The following is a 21845-nucleotide window of genomic DNA, read 5'->3' on the forward strand; positions in this document are numbered from 1 at the left end:
GCTCAGAGGAGGCAGAGGCTAGACCTCAGGGGGGAGGGTGGGCGTGGGTCTGTGTGATACATTCTTCTGGCAGCCAGAATAGTAGAGAATATGGATTTCATTGTAAGTTGTTGGGAAGTCATTGGAGAATTTTAAATAAGGGGGAGAGATGATCCGATCTCTTTATAAAAATGTCACTCTGGCCTAGCTAGAAGCCAGGGATGCTGCTAACCATCTTATAGGGCACAGGGAAATACCCCACAGCTGGGGATTAAACATTTCCATATTCCAGCAGTTCAGATGAGAAGTTCAGGTTTATAGTGCCAGCATTTTCTGTTTTTTGACCCTTGATACTAGATCATAATTCTTGTGTTTCTATAGAATAAAGCCAACTGTGACCCAGGATTAAAAATAAAATGCTCACCCTTAGCCAGATTATTACTATTAAGTTTATAGGTAAAATTACTTACAGGTTATGGGCATTTGGTCTTTATAAATACAATGCACTTAAAGTGTTTGTGAACCGCACAGTTTGTTTTTTTTTTTTTTTTTTTTTTTATTTATTTGACAGAGAGAGAGAGAGAGAGAGAACACAAACAGGCAGAACTGCAGGCAGAGGGAGAAGCAGACTCCCCGCTGAGCACGGTGCCTGATGAGGTGCTCAAATCCCAGGACCCCAGGATCATGAACTGAGCAGAAGGCAGACTCTTAACCAACTGAGCCAACCAGGTGGCCCAGAGCTGCACATTTTAATAGATATTTAGCTTCTAATGGTTACTCTGGCTCATGGTGGTGCACTAAGGATCCAAAACTCTGGAACACTCATTTATTTCCTTCTTTCATATATTTCCTTCATTCTTATTGATTCTGGATGTACCCTGGAGGTGTGTTGTGTGTGTGTATATATGTGTATATGTATCTCTATCTTTGTGTATGCCTATAAATCTATATTTTTAATGTGAATTCTTGGTTTTAATTAATATGGCTTTATACTTTGTTTTGATATTTGCAAGGGAAAAATTTCCATCTGCATTATTTTTCAATTTTTAAGCCCTTTTTTTCTGGGCATATTTACTATTACAAGTAAACTTTAGAATCAACTTTTCAAATTCCATTGAAGATACTTTGAGAACTACAATAAAAAAATATTTAAAAAAATAAAAGGAGATACTTTAGATTTTTGTCAGAATCATATTCAATTTGAAACTATCAACTTGGCAAAAACTGATACTTTTAGCAATGGGATCTTCCAATATAAAAACGAATAACAGGGATCCCTGGGTGGCACAGCGGTTTAGCGCCTGCCTTTGGCCCAGGGCGCGATCCTGGAGACCCGTGATCGAATCCCACATCGGGCTCCCCGTGCATGGAGCCTGCTTCTCCCTCTGCCTATGTCTCTGCCTCTCTCTCTCTCACTGTGTGCCTATCACTAAAAAAAAATAAAAATAAAAATAATAAAATAAAATAAAAACGAATGACATATTTTGATATTTACTCAAGCTTAAAAAAGTTTTTTCTAAAATATTTAATACTTTTCTTACACTTTTCTGGTTTGACTATTCTAAAATATATGAATATATAAAAATTTTAATAATTACAAGTATGATTTTTATTGCATTTAATGGGTTATTGTTGATTTATAGCAATGTCATTATTTCGGAATACTTACCTTGTATCTTGATCTTTCAGAAAACCCATTAGTTATAATAATTTTCCGTTGATTATCTTGATAATTTTCCATTGATTATTAAAAACATTTGTCTATTTTCATTCTAATAATTTATGCTTCCTTTGGTTTCTTGTCTTATTACATTATCTAGTAACTCAGAATAATTTTTTTAAAAGATTTTATTTATTTATTCATGAGAGACACAGAGAGAGAGAGAGAGGCAAAGATGCAGGCAGAGGGAGAAGCAGGCTCCACACAGGGAGCCCGACGTGGGACTCGATCCCAGGTCTCCAGGATCAGGCCTTGGGCTGAAGGCGGCGCTAAACCGCTGAGCCATCCGGGCTGCCCAGAATAATTTTTAATAATAGTGATGATTTGTCTTTTTCTTAATTCTTTCTTACCTTTTACCCTTAAGAATGTCATTTGTTCTATGTTTTAGATACATTCTCTTTGTCAAATTAAGGAAGTTGTCTTCTATTCTTAGCTTACTAAGAGTTATGAAAGAATCAAGAATGGTTATAAAATTTTCAAGTGTATGTGTTATGTCCATCTACCAAATGGTTCTTTAATATATTAATATAGTGAATTCTGTGAATTAATTTTCTAATGATGAACCAGTCCCTATAAAAGCTCCATTTAGTTATAATGCTTTGTTCTTTTACTCTATGCTAGATTTGCTTTGTGAATATTTTGGTAAGGATTTTAAAATTCACATTTATAAGTGAAACTGGTCTATGGTAAGTATTGTGAGCTCACATGCCTAAAAGAGTCAAAATTGTTTAAAAAATTGAGTACAGTAGATGAGGTTCATAAAGAGAGAAGCAGAGATTGTGATAATAGAAAAAGGATGTTGGATCTCATGATATTTCTACTCAACATTTAAAAATGCTATGTACACAGAATCATCGGCAAGGTAGATGTAGCCCATAGAGCCCATCTAGAAGCATCTTGTATGTGTGTATGTGTTTGTCTTTTTTTTTTTAATAACTAGGGACAGTTTAAATAAATAGAGATTATTGGTTTTATTGAGACAAATTTACCCATAAAACAGTCTGGGTCCTTTGCCCTTTTGGGCATGCATTTACTCTACCCCACCCCCGCCATGTATTTAATTTATCCTATGGTTATTATCCAGTTTTGGCTTGCAGCTTTTTCTGGAACTGTGAATATTTATGTTTCCTAGGAGCATAACATTTTGTCTAGAATTTAAATTTTTCTATGTAAGTAGATATACTTTCTTTTAGAGTATGTTATCTAGGAGCAGTTGTGCAGACTGAGAGACCCCCCAGGATTGCCAGTAGGACTGTCTGGGTGTGAAAGTTGGTTCTGTGTGTGTATGTGTGTGTGTCCATTGTGGATGTTGGGAGTTACCTTAGACTCTGCTGTGCTTCCATTTTTTGCCCGCTGCTAGGAACTCTGCCTAGTTAGATCTGCTGGGAGAAAATATCCTGGCAGATAGATTTCCATAGACAGGAAGAAGGGACACAGCTGGCTCAGCATTTTTATAGGTATTTCCTTAATTTATCATCTTCTACTCTGCCTTCCACATTTGTTGATTCAGAGCTTACAGTTTCTCTCTGATGGAATCCTTAGAGATGAAGGTCTCTCACAGCTGTCTTTTCCACACCTATTGTGTGTTCCAGTTTTCTCTGGTTTGGATTTTTTATCCATCTGATTTCATCTGCTTTTTATTTCCACAAGATTTCTGTTCTACTGATTATATTTTTTCTTCTTTCTAGTGCTGTTAGGGATTTATTCCTTACATATATATATATATATTTATATTAATGGATATATATATATTTATTTATGGAATATAAAGAATGAAAAGTAAACATATGTTTAGTCTGACCAATTGAAAGCTTTATGAGCTCTGTATAGCAATTGTTACTACTTTGTTAGAGTTCTGCTTGGTCTCTTTTCTAACAAATATACTTTTTTTCCCCCTCTCTGTTTATAAGTTAATATTAGAGGTTTGTTGTTGTTGTTGTTTTTAGTTAACATTACGGTATTAATGCAATATTGGTGAGAAATATTTCTTAAACATTTCTAAATCTTTAGACTCCTTTTTTTTTTTGAACCATGAGTTCAAAAAAAAAAAAAACATTGAAAGGTTTTATTTTTTTTTTAAAGGTTGGTTTTTATTTTAGCAAAAATTCTATGGTACTTTTGGTAGTTCCTTCAGTAAAGCCAGTCTAGAACTCAATCACTAAGTCAACTGAGAAAGGATTGATATATAACCTCTAGGAAATGGACAGTACAGGTAGATCCATTGTCTTCTCAAATGGAACATAAGTAATGTCATGAGAGGACTGATGGATTTGGAATTTGGAGTACTTTAATTGAGTTTTGCCTTTAGCACTTACTAGCTGGTAGACCTTGAGCCAAGTCCCTTAAATTTCTGAATCTCATATACAAGATGGCAGTGATAACATCTTCCCTGTCCCTGTCTCACAGATACTGAAAGAATGAATGTGAAAGTCCTTTAAGAAATCAAATTTAGGTAAGTATAAGTTAACATTAAGTATTCTCAGACTTTACCAATGACTATCTTCAAAGATTAGATTTAAAAAATGAATAGAATTCTTGACTTCTTTAGAGAGATGACAACTCGAATTCAAATGTTTATTTTTTAAATTATTAAAATGACAACTTTCTGTATGAGGAAAAGGCAAATGCAGAATAATAAGTTCTTTGTTTGATAAAGTAGAACAATTCATTAGATCTGGTGAAAAATAGAGTTTTTTTTCATCAGTGTTTCACAATTATGCTGCCCAAAAGGAGCCAATTTGGAGATGTTTTCATAGAAACATCTGAATAGTGGATTAGAAATGTTTAGAATTTCCTGGTCTAAGGATTTAATTTATTTTGGCTGGTTAAGCCTTCTTTCTAAAATAGATACTTAGGACTCACCTTTCCTTGGTTAGTTCCTTACAGTAACTGGTGTCAGCTGAAGAGACTCATTCTTTTATTCAGAATTTCCGATCTAGCCGTCTGCATGAGTTAGTCTTCAGTTTAAGAATTCTAGTAGGCAGGGAATTGTAAAAGAAAAACATTTGAAGTCAGACCATGAAAACTCAGAATTCATTTGTGCCCAGCCAATTCCCCAGGGAAAAGAATCTGGGATATATTTATTATAGAAGAAAATCAGGCATTCTAATGATCAGGATTAAGCCTTTGGAAAAAGAGAAGGATTCATTAACAAAAAGCCATTCTCCCTTATCCAACCTTCCTGTGAACTGAAATTATGGAAACAAAATGCTCCAAAGGTCAAATACTGTTGAAAGTTTGTTTGTGATGGTTGCAGGGGAATGGCATTCCACAGAAGTGGAACAGAGTAAGTGGTGCGGAATGGAAGACCCATGACCCTTCTGTGTTTTGGTGGCTAAACTGTTAAAAATTTAAAAACTGATTCTATTGGTTTAAATTTATTTACTAATTTGCCAGACTCTTTGAGAAGATAATAGATTACACATGTGCACATTGAAACGTAGACTATAACAGATTAAAGATGTGAATTAACTTAAAACACTTTAAGGTTTTTTTGAGCATCACTAGCTCTCAGTTTTTTTCTCTATGATACGTTCAATGTATTGGGGGAATATTTTTTTTAAAAAAAGGAAAAATGATAGAAATACTGCTTTACTGACTGTTCAGAACAAACGCAATAATCCTTTTCGATTTCGCCCCTGCCCACACTAATCAAGCCCCTATATTTCTGTTCCCATTTATAAAATTACTTGAAAGAATTGTCCATACTCATTGTCTCCAATTTCTCTTTTCCCATTCTTATTTAAGTCCACCTAATGTGAACTAGCCCACATTATGTTCACGTAATGTGAACATACTAGTCATACTAGACTATGTATGACCATGAGATTCTTTTTGGTAGATACTGGTAGCCATCAAGACAGACAAATAAGGGTTTCCTCCACCATCTCGCTACCAGGTTATAATGAAAGCTAGTCCCAGAGCAAATTCTCATGTGTATATATTAGCAATTAGGCACAAAACATATATAAAAACCTCAATCTTTGCCCTTTTAGGTGTTCAGATCACAGCTTGTCTGGAAATGTCTTATCAAACATAACAATATTCTAGAGGTACCATTCAGACAACTAGAATTCCCTGAAATAAAAAAAGCTGGACATGGGACCCATTAGAGATCTTCATTAGGGTGCCATCCAAAGTGCTTAGCCGGCTACTTTTATATAGAGCAGACTTCTATATCATCTTCATGCAAAACGGAAGTGAAATGTTTTAGGCATTCCACATCATGGTGACTCTAATTTCACCTGTGAAAACCCATTCGAATCTTCACAATGATTATAAGCAAGTTAATCAGAGATAAAAGTCACTGAAATGATTTTAGTAGTTTCCTTTGTAGAGTAGGCTTTATTGTTTTAGTTCACTAGAATCAGAGAGGAATTGTTAAAACACACATTGCTAGGCCCCATCCCTAGAGTTTCTGATCCAGTTGGTATGTGGGAGCCTGGAGAATTTGCATTTCTTTTTTTTTTTTTTTTTTTTTTTAGAATTTGCATTTCTAACAAGTACTCACATAATATTATTTCTGGCCTGGGTTCTCAATTTGAGAACCCTTGATAGTATGATTGCAAGTGTATTCATGTTCAGTATTTCTTCTTGAGTTAATTTTGATAAATTTAGAAAATGGCATATTTCATCTATGTTTAGAACCTTAATTCATTAATTTTTGATCTTGATCTCTTCTAAAGTACATATTTAAGATTATAATTGCCCCCTTAAGTCTTACTTTATTGTCATTGTGGAAGTTTTATACATAGTATTTTTGTTGACATTTACTTCTGAGGATTTTATAATTTTCAGTATAATATTTATTTCTTCAATGATTATTTAGAAGTATAGTTTTTAGTTTCTAACTATTTTTTTACAGACTTTTGTTATTGATTTCTATTTTTGTTGTGTTGCTGTCAGAGAATACTATCTATATAATATTAATCCTTTAGTAGTAGGTGAAACTTCCCTTGTGTAGCATAGGGCATGGTTAAAAGATTTCCATAGGATGGCTGGAAACATTTTAAGGCCTCTGGAATCCTCTTCTCTATTTATGTCCTCTCCTTCTGTCCATTCTCCGAGATTCTTGACCAGTGGTTCCCAAAATTTATGGTACATCACCACCACTTGGAGGAATTGTTAGATCACACATTGCTGGGCCCCACCACCAGAGTTTTAGATTCAGTAGGTCAGGTGTGGTTGAGGGATTTTGCATTTTTAAGTTTCCAGGTGATGCTGAAGTGGGTTGGTCTGGGGAAATCACACTCACAGAACTGCTGGTTCAAACTGTAACTAACATATCCTCTATTTCTCATAACTTTGTTGTCTAATGCCCCCAGTTTTGACTTAAGACCCATTTCTGATCTTTGCTATCCTAACACCTCTACAAGTGTGCTGGGGTTGTTTCATGTAAGAAACTGAACTCTATTCTATAACCTAATTCTAACTTCTAATTGTTCCATTTCCTTTTTTTCCGGATGTTGAGCTGTACTTCTACTGATCAGTCATTTTATTGGTTAGTAATTTCCAAACTGTATTCCACAATAGGAAGACCTGTGGAGGTTTTCAGACATACATGTTCATGACCCTCTGCCAGAGATTCTGGGATATGAAGCTATTATGTGTGGATTTTAAATGTTCCGTAATTGATTCTAATGCATAGCAAGGATCAAGATCTATTGACCATATGGGTTAATAGTTAAGGTTGCCTTTTTAGCTTTGGTTGCCTTCTCTGCCATTACTTCACTTATTTGAGAACATGTTAATATGAGATAGTGGATGTATCTCCAAGTGGAAGGCTTAGTACAGTAGAGTAGATTTTGAACTCAGGAGATAAGCTGGATATAGGTGTGGAATTAAGAATTGTAAACATACAAATTAATATTGAAACTATAAGAATGAATGGCACTCCCTGGAGGGGAAAGAATGGGGAAGAAGAAAAGAGCATCAAATACTAAGCCTTGGAAAATACAAAAATGGATTGTTGGAGAAAGAAGTAATATAATGAAGAATCATTTGTATAGGAAAACTAATGGCTTGGGAAAAATTATCAATTTAATTCATTATTGTCTTTGTAAAATCAACTCTCCAATTTCTGTCAGTAGGGATATCATGTGGCTATCTATTTGTCCAGGTTCAGAGCCATCTTTGATTCTTCATTTTTTCCAACCCTGCAGGCAAGTTCAGTGATTGAAATGACACATTTTTGTGATGTTTCTCATTCATCTCTTCCTTTCCCCTTACTACTTGTTTGAGTCTTTGTATCTGCAAATCTCACTTGTCATGAAGGTCTATAACTAGTGTTCTAGCTATTTGAATCCATCATGCACATTATTGTCAGGTTCACTTTCCTAAAATAGCATTTTGATATATCTACTTCTTGCTTAAAAGTCTCAGTGGTTTTGTTGTCATTGTTAGCAATAGCCAATCTTTCTGATCTTGTATTTCTCTACTCCAGGCAAATTTATTTTTCTCACCTTTTTTCTTTTGCTATTACCTTTTCCCACTAATCTCCTCTACATTTAGTGAAATCTTATCCATCCTTCAAGACCTAGACTAAATCTCAGTTCTTTAGACCTCCTTTGGGTTCATACTGTGAAGCCAGAATGTGTGGATTCAAGCCTCAGCTCTGTTACTTACTAATTGTGTGATCTTGGATAAATCATTTCACGTTTCTGAGCTTCAATTTCCTCATCTGTAAATGAGGGTACTTATCTCACAGGTTGTTGTAAAAATTAAATGAGTTAATAGATATACAGTACTTAAACTATCCCCTGGCACATGATAAGCACTTTATACACAGTAGACATAATGGTAGTAGTGGTGGTGGTGGTGGTGGTGATGATGATGATGATGATGACAATGATGTAGATTTAAGTCTTCCTTGACCATCTTATATCCCTTCTCTCAACTCAGTATTTATTCACTAAGTTACTCATTTAGTAACTGGTGGAATGATGTCTTTTCTTGTGTTGGTAATTATCTTTTTAAACTATTTAAGTATCATCTCCTCTTTTAGATGCTGAACTTCTTCAGAATCAGTAAATCCAACATTTCTCTCTGTAAGAGCTTAAAAGAGCCTAGAAACATCTGATTGCTAGTGTTTGCAGATTAAAATTAGATTGATGGTAACCAAGTGAAAAGTCCAGAAATCTAGTTAAAAAAACAGAACCAAATACCTCTTCTATTTTCCTAAAGTGAAGTTACTTGAGTAGTGTTGTGCTATATACTGATGTAAAAAATAAACATAAACCAAAATCCCATTCCAAGTATTTTTTAGTTATGTGGACTTTGAAACATATTCTTATACTCTATAAATATTCAAAAATAGTCTTCATTGGCTGGAATACATAATTTCTTCCTCAGAAACAAAGTTCTTTTATCTTTCCTTTGAGAAATACTCTTTCTGGCTACAGTTTTAAAATAATAACAAGGTTATATGGTTATGAAAGGATCTCTGTGATTATAGTTTCTAGAGCTTGGCTAGAATAGGGAAAAGGTATCAAGAAGCACTGGAAGCCAAGTACTAATGATTCTGGAATTAATTGACATGTCTGGGCTAAATTGTCTTCGGAGACAGTGGTTAAAGTAACAAAGAGGTAATAATTATTTACTCCAAAGAACTGCATGTTCAGTCTTGGCAGTTTTAAAATGAATAAAATGTTCAATATATCCTTTAGGTTTAGATTTAAGTGGAATATGAAACAGTATTCATTAAATTGAAGAGAAGAAATGTTCAAGTGAATAGGCCAAAAGAAAGTCAAATATTTAGGCTATAAATTTTGGAAATTTAAGCCAGCCAAGGCTAATGCTCATCCCCTACTTATGGCCATAAATAAGTCAGACAACCTTGTCTGACATTAATTTTCTTTTCTAAAATAACTGTAATACATATACATTTTTTTTTTCTGGAGAAGACATCTGTTGCAAACTTGCCATGTGACCTTGAGTTAATATGACTTTGGGCTTCAGTTTAACTACCTTTAAATTGGGGTTGAACTCCATAATCTCTAAGAGGCATTTATACTCTAATATATCTAATAGTATATAACAGCATGGGCTTCCTCCCCTAATTTATTTGGATATTTGTATTTCTTTGAAGTTTCTCTAATTTGGGATTTCTTTTTTCCTTCTTTCCTCTCCCTCACTCTCCCTCCCTTCCTTTCTTCTCTCATTCACTCTCTGTCCCCCCACCCACCCACCCAATCCCTATACATATATTGATAATCTTTGTGGAAGGCACTGTGCTACGTGTTTTTCACACTATTCCATTTATTGTTCCTCATAATGCTTTTTTAAAAAAATTTTATTTATTCATAGGAGACATAAAGAGAGGCAGAGACATAGGCAGAGGGAGAAGCAGGCTCCCTGTGGGGAGCCAGATGTGGGACTCAATCCCAGGACCCTGGGATCATGCCCTGAGGTGAAGGTAGATGCTCAACCACTGAGCCACTCGTCCCTGCTTTCTTCATAATTCTGTTGTTACTCTTACTTTGCAAACTAGGAAACTGAAGCTTGAATTTTGTCACTTGTCCCATATCACAGAATCAGTAAGTGGTGAGAAGGGGTTCACATGCACCTGAGCCCATTTCCAAGTACAGGCTTTTCTTACCTGTGCCATTGCTTTTCACCTTGTTTCCTTCTTTTCTTTCTTATTTCTGTACAGAATCACCTATAGTATTTACTTCTTTTCTTTTTGCTTTGTTTGGCTATGGCAGCAATAGTCACAAGGCTTGAAATCCTTATGTGAATGTAATTATTCCCGTTCTTTTATAACATCAACTTGATATGTTATATATTCCAGAATCATATACCTTAAACTCTAAGTAACCCCTTGGATCTCCAGAATCTCTGTTGTCTCTAAAAGTTGTTTTTCCCATTTGTCCTTGAGTTCTGCTTTTAAAGCAGGATGTTCAGTAATTTTCAATAATTTCTTTCTAAAATTCACCTTTTCCTGAAAAATCCACTTGGATCTCTCTCTTGTGTCCTCCATAAATGCCTTTGACACACTTTCCTTAATATCTGCATTCCCTTGCTCTGTGTCTTGATATAATCCTTTATCTTTCATTTCTTAATCTTGTCCATAGTTTTTTTTTTCATGTGCCTGTGTTATGCTTTTATAGAGACTCTTCTCTCTATCATTCAACAGAAGAGAAATAAATTCATTCCCCTACCTCACATTAAAATAGAAATAAACCGACTACAGTCTGAAAAGCTTTGACTACAATAAAATATCTAAGGTATCTTAAAATCTATTTTTTAAAGATTTTTTATTTATTCATTTTAGAGCAGGGAGAAGGAAAGAGGGAGAGAATCTTCAAGCAAACTCACCACTGAGTGCAAAGCCCCATGCGGGCCTCGATCTCACGACCCATGAAACCATGACCTGAGCCGAAACCAAGAGTTGAATGCTCAGTCACCTGAGCCACCAAAGTGCCCCCCTACCCCCGCATTGGCACTATTCTTATTATATTCTCTCATTCTTTGGAGAATGCTCACTTATTTATGATATAGTTCTTTGTATTCCTTAGTACATATGAGGATACAAACCAATTCTACTGGATGCTGTCATGAACTGGCATCTGGCTTTGATTAAAATGATAAAGTTTGCTTATGAATAACTGACAGAAAGTAAGACTTTAGCAGACTGTCCATATTCTTATACATTTTTCTATAAGAATACATACACAGCATCACCAGCATACATATTGACCTCTCATAGGTAAGAACAAATTAATACATTTATGGCAAGATAAAAAATAGCAACCTTTAAGAAATACAAATGCAAGTTTCTTCCATGAGATCTCAACTGTTATCAATTATTGTTTAATCTAGTAATGAATGCTTTTTGGAAAATTTATTACCAGAAACAAAGGTTTTCTCCCTTGAAGTATTTGTATGCTTTCTTTCATTGGCATTATATAACTCTGTGTGTTTTCCTTTTGGTCTTGACTGCCAAGAAGCTTGGGGCCAAGCATAGAGCTCAGTCACAGTAACTGTATTATCCTTTGTGGTTAAGCATTTGTTTCTTTCTTCTTTTCTGTTTTTAATTTCTATTCCAACAGTATTTATGCCCAATTTTAACAAAAAGCTGCATCACATTCTCTTTTTGTCTCTCTTTCAAATAGGCAATAAGCAATACTAAATAATAATGGATTTATTACTTCAGATAAAATATAATTCATTTTGATTTTTTTCAAAGTAAAACATTTGCTTCTGGGTTCTACCTGACGGTAATTTAGAACTTGATTTGACTTTGCATTTTAATATACACCGCACACACACTTTATACAACAACCTTGTAACTAAGTCTTTAATTTCTTCCTCTTTATCAGAAAGGGTGTGGTGGTTTTTCTATTTGACTCTTTTAATTACCTATGGCCTACAGCTTTCCAAAGCCTCCCCTTTCAAATCAAAGGGGTTGGCTTTTTCCTGCTGCACTTCCTAGTGCTGACATCTGGGGGTGGTGGGTGTGGGAGTGAGGCAGACAAGGTACCTCTTCCAGCAGCTCCCCTATATCTGTTTTCTTGGACCAGCCAGGAGAAAATTTGCATAGCAACCCAGTCATTTATTCTTCTCATCAGTGTGTTTCTTTAGCTAAATTATTATTCTATTTTGCCCAGTGAACCTATAGTTCATTCACAACCTGGATATGCTTAAGATATCTCTTTGCCAGTATTCTTAAAGAAAAGGATATATATATGTGTGTATGTATAAGAAAAGTATATATAGTTTTTACATTTTATTATTTTATATTATATATTGTATATATTCTACACATTCACATATATACTCACACATACCTTTTCAAACAATATTAGAATTATCTAACCTTAAAAAATGTTCACTGTCTCAGTAAATTATACATTTTAATGTTTCCCACTTAAAAAGCCAAACTCTTTTGTATATTATAAACCAATGGAAGCAAAATGGAGTAACATTTAAAATAAATGTATGAAATGCTGCTACTTTTTTTTGTATTTTTTTAAATTGGAGTTCGATTTGCCAACATATAGCACCCAGTGTTCATCCCATCAAGTGCCCACCTCAGTGCCTGTCACCCAGTCACCCCAACCCCTGCCCACCTCCCCTCCCACTACTCCTTGTTCATTTCCCAGAGTTAGGAGTCTCTCATGTTCTGTCACCCTCACTGGTATTTCCCGCTCATTTCCTTTCCTTTCCTCTTTATTCCCTATCACTATTTTTATATTCCCTAAATGGATGACCATATACTGTATGTCCTTCTCTGATTGACTTATTTCACTCAGCATAATACCCTCCAGGTCCCTCCACGTCGAAGCAAATGGTGGGTATTCGTCATTTCTAATGGCTGAGTAATATTCTACTGTATACATAGACCACATCTCCTTTATCCATTCATCTTTCGATGGACACCGAGGCTCCTTCCACAGTCTGGCTATTGTGGACATTGCTGCTATAAACATCGGGGTGCAGGTGTCCTGGCGTTTCACTGCATCTGTATCTTTGGGGTAAATCCCCAGCAGTGCAATTGCTGGCTCGTAGGGCAGGTCTATTTTTAAGTCTTTGAGGAACCTCCACACAGTTTTCCAGAGTGGCTGCACCAGTTCACATTCCCACCAACAGTGCAAGAGGGTTCCCCTTTCTCCACATCCTCTCCAACATTTGTTGTTTCCTGTCTTGTTAATTTTCCCCATTCTCACTGGTGTGAGGTGGTATCTCATTGTGGTTTTGATTTGTATTTCCCTGATGGCAAGTGATGCAGAGCATTTTCTCATGTGCTTGTTGGCCATGTCTATGTCTTCCTCTGTGAAATTTCTGTTCATGTCTTTTGCCCATTTCATGATTGGATTGTTTGTTTCTTTGGTGTTGAGTTTAATAAGTTCTTTATAGATCTTGGATACTAGCCCTTTATCTGATAGGTCATTTGAAAATATCTTCTCCCATTCTGTAGGGTGTCTTTTAGTTTTGTTGACTGTTTCTTTTGCTGTGCAGAAGCTTTTTATCTTGAAGTCCCAATAATTCATTTTTGCTTTTGTTTCCCTTGCCTTCATAGATGTATCTTGCAAGAAGTTGCTGTGGCCAAGTTATAAAAGGGTGTTGCCTGTGTTCTCCTCTAGGATTTGGATGGATTCTTGTCTCACATTTAGATTTTTCATCCATTTTGAGTTTATCTTTGTGTCTGGTGTAAGACAATGGTCTAGTTTTGTTCTTCTGCACATGGCTGTCCAATTTTCCTAGCACCATTTATTGAAGAGACTGTCCTTTTTCCAGTGGATAGTCTTTCCTGCTTTGCTGAATATTAGTTGACCATAGAGTTGAGGGCCCATTTCTGGATTCTCTATTCTGTTCCATTGATCTATGTGTCTGTTTCTGTGCCAGTATCACACTGTCTTGATGATCTCAGCTTTGTAGTACAACCTGAGATCTGGCATTGTGATGCCCCCAGCTCTGGTTTTCTTTTACCCCTGGCTATTCGGGGTCTTTTCTGATTCCACACAAATCGTAAGATGATTTGTTCCAACTCTCTGAAGAAAGTCCATGGTATTTTGATAGGGATTGCATCAAATGTGTAAATTGCCCTGGTAGCATTGACATTTTCACAATATTAATTCTTCCAATCCATGAGCATGGAGTATTTTTCCATCTCTTTGTGTCTTCCTCAATTTCTTTCAGAAGTGTTCTATAGTTTTTAGGGTATAGATCCTTTACCTCTTTGGTTAGGTTTATTGCTAGATATCTTATGCTTTTGGATGCAATTGTAAATGGGATTGACTCCTTAATTTCTCTTTCTTCAGTCTCATTGTTAGTGTATAGAGATGCCACTGACTTCTGGGCATTGATTTTGTATCCTGCCCCACTGCCGAATTGCTGTATGTGTTCTAGCAATCTTGGGATGGAGTCTTTTGGGTTTTCTAGGTACAGTATCATGTAATTTGCGAAGAGGGTGAGTTTGACTTCTTCTTTGCCAGTTTGAATGCCTTTTATTTCTTTTTGTTGCCTGATTGCTGCGGCTAGGACTTCTAGTACTATGTTGAATAGCAGTGGTGAGAGTGGATATCCCTGTCGTGTTCCTGATCTTAGGGGAAAGGCTCCAGAGTTTCCCCATTGAGAATGATATTTGCTGTGGGCTTTTTGCAGATGGTTGAAATGCTACTCTTACAACATAGGTTAAAAAAGTCTTTTTATGATGAGCAGATACTCAAATTTGCAAAGCCTGCTTTTTTCTCCTCTTTCAGTTTTCATTGATTTCCTTTTCCATCATTTGGTTTGGTTTTCTCTTTTCCTTTCAACCTTGGGTTCTTCATCCTGTTTATATTCAGCATTGTAAAAATCTTACATGGAAATAACTTGCATTTTGTCTTTTGTTATCAGATGTATCATTTACACCTGTTACATGTTGGCTAATGTGTGGGCTCCCCTTCCGCTTTTCATACAGATGCTAAAGAGTCAAAAAGTTTTTGGGAACAACCTTACCTTGCATTTTGGAACAGCTTTTTTTCCCCAGCCTGTCACTTGCATATAACCACAGTATTTCAGTAATTCCCATAAAATGTCACAACATTGAATTAGCCTACTTGTCAGTAGATCTTATCCATGAAAAGAGGCTGCTGCCTGTGGTAGGACATCCTGGACTTTGGTCAAGGAGGTACTTGTACTTTCTCTCAAGATCAAATGTCTCAAGACTGTGTATTTTCAGAGCACAAAATACCCTGCCTTTTTCTTTTTCTTCTGGAGAATGGACGACTAGTCCCTTGCCCCCCTACATGGACCAATGACTCCTGCCTAGGTTCCAGGAGCTCCAGCATCCCTGCATGCTAGTGTGGAGTCCTTTACTTTTTACCCGACTTGGAAAATTATAGTTACTGATCATCTCTGAAGGGTTTGTCTGAAAAGGGCAAAGTTTCTGCTTCTAGGGGAAAAGATTCTATGGAAATCTGAATTTCCCTGACACAATAAATGCCACACTCAGAGCTCACTCTCTCCCCACTTCCCCCACCCTTTGCCTGAGCTTTCTGTTTCCACATCTGGAGCTACTTGCTGCCCTCCCACCCCAACCCCAGAATGTCTGGAGTAGAAATAGTATATGGTAGTCAAGGCTTGGAAATCTGACAAAGTGGGAGTGTGGCCAGCACCACCACTTCTAAATCAGGAATGACAAAGATCCGAGTTACAGTTACAGTTCTGCCACAAGCTGTCTAAGTGACCTTAGGAAAATGGTTTAATTTCTGACATTCCTTTTCTTCATCTATAAAATGAGGTAAAACAGGATACATAAGAATGGAATATGCTAATGTATATGGAAGAGCTTTAAACATGGCTTATTCTTTTATAGCACATGATGGGGGCTGGGTAGTCAGAGTTTATCACTTTGCATTTGTCTGGGAAAGATGCAGTGGCAAAGTTAGATTCTTCTTCTAAGAATGGGAAGTTTGAGGCAACTCTGGGTGAGTGAGCACATGCTGGTACTTGTGAAAGTGTCTCCTTAACTGGACACCCTATCCTTTTCTACTTCTCTAAGTCATTTCTCTAAGGACATTCCTCCCCTGCCTTTGGGGTCCTGTGGGCCAAAGTCATGATGCCACATTACAGAATCACTCGGCTTTCAGAGAAGCCATATCAGCAGCTGAACCTGGGCCTGCAAAACTGTCCCTCTTTGAAGCTACTTCCATCACCTTCCACCCCATTTCATTTTAAACATTTACTTGGTGTGTTAGGTGCTAGGAGAGAAAAATGATACACATTAAACTTTTGAATCAGAGCTCACAAGTAACCCTAATCTGAAATGTGGTGAAGGCTCTAATTCTGGTAAGGACCATGTATTCTGAAAGTATGGAGGAGGAAAGATTAATTCTAAGTGATTAGCTCTGAGAAGGCTTATCAAAGACAGGGAACTTGATGGTAAGTACCTAGAAGATAGGCTTTTGGTGGGTCTATAAATGGGAATGGTTTGGATTAATTAAAAAAGAGGGGTGAATTTGAGAAGGTGGGATGCAAGACAGGGTAGGTGAGGGTAGTAGAATATAAGTCTAGAATGTGATAAGATGAGATTGGGAGGGTAGAAGGGGCATATTCTCATATGAATGAATTTACTAGTGTAATTTCCTGAATTTACACTGACTCTTGGAAACTAAGTCACTTTAATTATACACAATTCTTATACTTCCTGTGAAACCCAATTATGATGGGATTTGATCCATGAAATCTTTTGAAGTCTGGATCAGGATTGGAAATAAACCAGTACATTTGGATTTAAATAACAGCTGAGAGTAACTGGTAATTATGGAGTTTAGTGGTATCTTATGGAAAAAACAGATGCAGAGAGTGTGGCTTGTAACCTTATGAGCAGGACTCGGTTTCTGACTGTGCTTAGAAAAAGTGCCCCAACGACTATGCCAAGAGGAAGGCAAAAAGCTGCAGTTGGATATTAGTGCCTGTGACTCACAAAGTTTATGGTTAGACTTTGAAATAAGTAATAAAGGAAATCAGTCCAGAAACCTGCGACCTGAATATCTAACTAATATCACTGGGGGAGAAAGGATTTCTATGGATTTATAACTTAATTTCTTCTTGCTCAGATAGCACCACTGCAGGCTATATATTCATCAGTTATGAATGTAAAATCAGGAATAGTTAAGGACAGAAGGAATTTTCTAGTGGAAATATAAACTTATATCTCTCGTAGACCCATGAAGCCCATGGGCTTGCAAGAATTTTTTTTTCCCTAGAAGTCAAGCAAATTTCCTTCTTTTCTACGTACCAAACTCACAGAAAAATTCAAGCTGGATTTGGAAGCCTGGGAAGGCTCTTTTGTTTTTTATTTTTTTACTTAAAAAAAAGATTTTATTTATTTATTCATGAGAGACACACAGAGAGAGAAAGAAGCAGAGACACAGGCAGAGGGAGAAGCAGGCTCCATGCAGGGAGCCCGACGTGGGACTCGACCCTGGGTCTCCAGGATCAGGCCCTGGGCTGAAGACGGCGCTAAACTGCTGAGCCACCTGGACTGCCCTACTTTTATTTTTTTATTTTTTATTTTTTTTTTACTCTTTAAAAAGGATTTTATTTATTTATTTGAGAGAGCACAAATGAGGAGAGGGACGAGCAGGTTCCCCACTGAGTGCAGGGCCCCACGAGGGGCTCAATGTGAGGCTGAATTCTAGGTCCCTGAGATGGTGACCTGAGCACAAGTCAGATGCTTAACTGACTGAGCCACCCAGGTGCCCTTGGAAAGGCTTTTTTAATGAAAATCATTTTTCCCCTCTAGCCAAGCTTGGTTTTTGAGATGCTCAAAGTAGTGACAAATATCTTGTTTATTTTCTAGATTTCCAAAGTGGTCATATGATCTGCAAAATGTAATTCCAAATTTTAGTGTCTTGGGCAGGCTTTGGCAGGGGACAGTTTGGGGAAAAGGAGAAAGGCCAGTGTTTCTCTTACCCTATGTCCTAAAGCAATCCTCAGTGTGGACATCAGGCATCCTGCTTTGAAAGCTCATGGAGACTTTGCTGTTGTCAACAAATTGATGTGGGATAGGTGACAGGTGGCCACCACAGCCAGGTCTGCCTTTATTACAGCGTCACTAACATTAGTGTCTCCACTGGTGATGTTGTTGAATTTGAGGAAAGTAGACAGAAAGGGAACTGGTAGGGAGGCCCCAAATAGGAGGAACCTGGAGCTTAGGATTTCAGTCTCTATCCCCTTGTGATGGTTAACTGTGTCAAGTTGGCTAGGCTTTGGTCCCCAGTTGTTTGGTCAAACACCAGTCTAGATATTGCCATGGAGGTATTTTTCAGATATGATTTAGATATGATTAACGTTTAAACCAGTAGACGTTGAGTAAAACAGAATACCATCCATAATGTAGATGAGCCTCATCAGATCAGTTAAAGGTCTTAAAAGTCCAAGGCTTCCAAAGGAAGAAGGAGTTTTGCTCCCAGACTGCCTTCATACTCAAAACCACATAAGCTCTTCCTTGAATTTCCAGCCTTCTGGCCTGCATTACAGATTCTGACATGTCAGCCCTTGCAATCACATGAGCCAATTTCTTAAGTAAATCTCTATTTGTCTGTCTGTCTGTCTGTCTATCTAATCCATGACTAATACATCCTGTTTCTTTGTTTCATTTGTGGTGGTTGTTGCTTTCATTGGATAGTGAGAATTGAGTATTCCAGATGGAGCTGAATGTGACACTCTGATCCACACCACCTATACTTCTGTCTCACTGGTATTAGCTTCCCTATCAGGGTAGAGATTGACTGATGAAGCTTAAGGCTAATGAATATGGCTGAGGAATGAAGCATGCCCAGCGTGGAGCCTGTTCTGTTTAGCTTCAGCTGCTCTGTTACTGGGTTTTCCCTGTTAGTTCCTTAATGTCATGTTCCATTTGAGGTTAAACTGTACTGCGCTTTGCTGGGGAGAAGGAATGTAAGCTTTTCATTAATAGGTATCATGTTGTCCTGACCTATCCTTGGCTTTTTTTTTTTTTTTTCCAGAGCAGATATGGCTGGGGTTTTACTGATAGCAGTTTAAGATGTCTTTCTTTCTTTTCTTTCTTCTTTCTTTCTTTCTTTCTTTCTTTCTTTCTTTCTTTCTTTCTTCTTTCTTTCTCTTTCTTCTCTTTTTTATGTGGAGTAAACCTTATATTATTTACATTTTTGTTTGGTAACTGAACCATCTCCAGTTCAGCACCGTTCAATAGAATTTTCTGTGATAATGGAAATGTACTTCCATACTGTCCGTTATGGTAGCCACTGGCCACATATGGCTATTGGCACTTAAAATGTGGCTAATGTAACTGAGAAACTAAATTTTACATTTTATATTATTTAAAATCATTTAATGTAAATAGCCACACAAGGCTAGAAGTTATCATATTGCATATTGCAAACTGAATTGAGTCTCCAAACCTCCATTTATAGTTCATTTTTACTCAGGAGTATTAGTTAGTGTTGAAACAGAAGCAATAGGATATATACACAATATATACAAGAGGAGATTTTTATAGGAATTGGCTTAAGTGGTTATGGAGATTGAGGAGTCTCATGATCTGCTGTCTGCAAGCTGGAGAATCAAAAAAGCTAGTGATGTAAGTCAGTCCAAGTCCAAAGACCTAAGAATCAATTAGGCTGGGCGGCGGGGGGAGAGATGGTATAGTCCCCACCTGAGTCTAAAAGCCTGAGACCCAGGAGAGCTGATGTCTGAGGGAAGGAGAAGGTGGGTGTCTGAGCTTACATAGAGAGAGTGAATTTATTCTTCCTCCACTTCTTTGTTCTATTCAGGCCTTCAAGGATGAATGTTGCCCCCCTGCAGTGGTGAGGATGATCTTCACTCAGCCTACTGATTGAAATGATAATCTCTTCTGGAAGAATCCCCACAGACACGTCCAGAAGCAATGTTTCACTAGCTATCAGGACATCCCTCAGTCTAGTCAAGCTGACACATGACATTAACCATTCTACTGAGTAAAGACAAATCTCTTTTCATAGATCAACTTAGTGATAAAAAATATAATAAAAACCCCTTACTACTTGTAATTGAGGCCCTCAGCCCAGCAGCAATAGCATCATCTATGAGCTTCTTACATGAATAAAATCTTAGGTCCCAGCTTACACCTACTGAATTAGAGTCTGCATTTTAAAGAGATCCTTATTTATATGCTCATTAAAATTTGAAAATTACTGATATAAACGAACCATGCAGTCTTAATTCATAGATGGAGATAGGAGAAAGCAGTGAGGATTTGTTCTAATTGCTCATGTGACTTCTTCTGAGTACCCTCCCCACGTGCCTCCAACCTTGGTTCTGGCATAACCTTTCTAAGGGAAGTATTAGAATCTCTCAGTGCATGTTTTTGATTTTTCAAGATACAATACCTGTGGCTCACAAACTTCTAATTTTTTTTCTCTGTTGAAATGGGGGGTAGCATGTCTGGAATATTAGGGTTCTCTTAAAGCGAAAAACCATTGTTCCTGAATAAGTATATAGTTGAGCTTCGTGATAGCTTATGTGATATAGTTCGTTGATAAAATCTCTCCAAAGTACAAAACATATCTATATTGGTTTCCTGTCATCAGTCAAATCAATCATATCATATTAATAACATTAAATACAATAAATGTTGAATGCTTTACAATATTTGTGACTACCATATAGCTAGCACTATTGTACCATTAATTGGGGAAATAAAAATTCTAGCATATGATAGAGACTAGAGGTGGTAAGGTTAACATTTACTTTATTTTATTTTTATTTTTTAAAAAAGATTTTATTTATTTATTCATGAGAGACACAGGCAGAGGGGGAAGCAGGGAGCCTGATGCGGCACTTGATCCCAGGCAGGACTCTGGGATCACGACCTGAGCCAAAGGCAGACACTCAACCACTGAGACACCTAGGGGCCCCCACTGAGCCACCCAAGTGTCTCAACATTTACTTGATTTTAAATTACATCTTTAGTTCCTCTAGGCATTGGTAACCACAACCAGTATGATGGAAAACTTAGATAACTGCTGTTATGTGTCTCAAGGTTTTTTAGGTCACAATCTATGGTCATGTATTCACTAGGTTCTAAAACCAATTCTAAACTACTAAACTTTTCTGCTACTATCATGGGTGTCATGTAAAGCAACATGCAACAGAGTTGTCCTGTCTTTATAGGACATAACTGGGTAGTAGGTAGTAAATCATACTAACTTAGAGTTTACTGGCACAACTCTAAAATGCTGTTTAAGTTTATAAAAGACCTAATACTGAGTGCATAGAAGGACACTGTGATATGTGATTTTATATTAGCCTCAATGCCAGCACCTTTTTTGTGTTCCTACCATTCACTGTATTCACTTTTCCTTCTCACCTACATCTAATTCGTATTATTTTACTACACTATGCATCTCTGTAAGCCACTTTTTGGTAACAAAGTGGTGCTATAAAGTAAAAAATAATAGTTTCGATTAAAAGTCAAGATTTAGTTAATTTGGATCAAAATTAGGAAATGCCATCAGACCCATGGGTTCATTCATTTGGTTATTTATTTAAGCACACCTTATATGCAAATATTGGGGGTTGCCTGGGTGGCTCAGTTGGTTAAGCCTCAGACTCTTGGTTTTGGGTCAGGTCATGATCTCAGGGTCCAGATTGAGCCCAGTATAGGGCTCCCTGCTCAGCAGTGTCTGCTTCCCCTCTG

The 21845-nt window shown here is 36.9% G+C and overlaps 1 protein-coding gene across 1 annotated transcript in view; it reads left to right on the plus strand.

The window, feature by feature from the left end:
* LOC121480991 (basic proline-rich protein-like) overlaps positions 1 to 21845 on the plus strand; it is a 79258-nt gene that overhangs the window by 16805 nt on the left and 40608 nt on the right. Inside the window, exon 5 of the mRNA XM_041737970.1 lies at positions 19942 to 19974. Coding sequence (XP_041593904.1) covers positions 19942 to 19974 — 33 coding nt within the window. The remainder of the gene's footprint in view (positions 1 to 19941; positions 19975 to 21845) is intronic.

Source organism: Vulpes lagopus, chromosome 23 (genome assembly GCF_018345385.1).
Source record: "Vulpes lagopus strain Blue_001 chromosome 23, ASM1834538v1, whole genome shotgun sequence".
NCBI lineage: Eukaryota > Metazoa > Chordata > Mammalia > Carnivora > Canidae > Vulpes > Vulpes lagopus.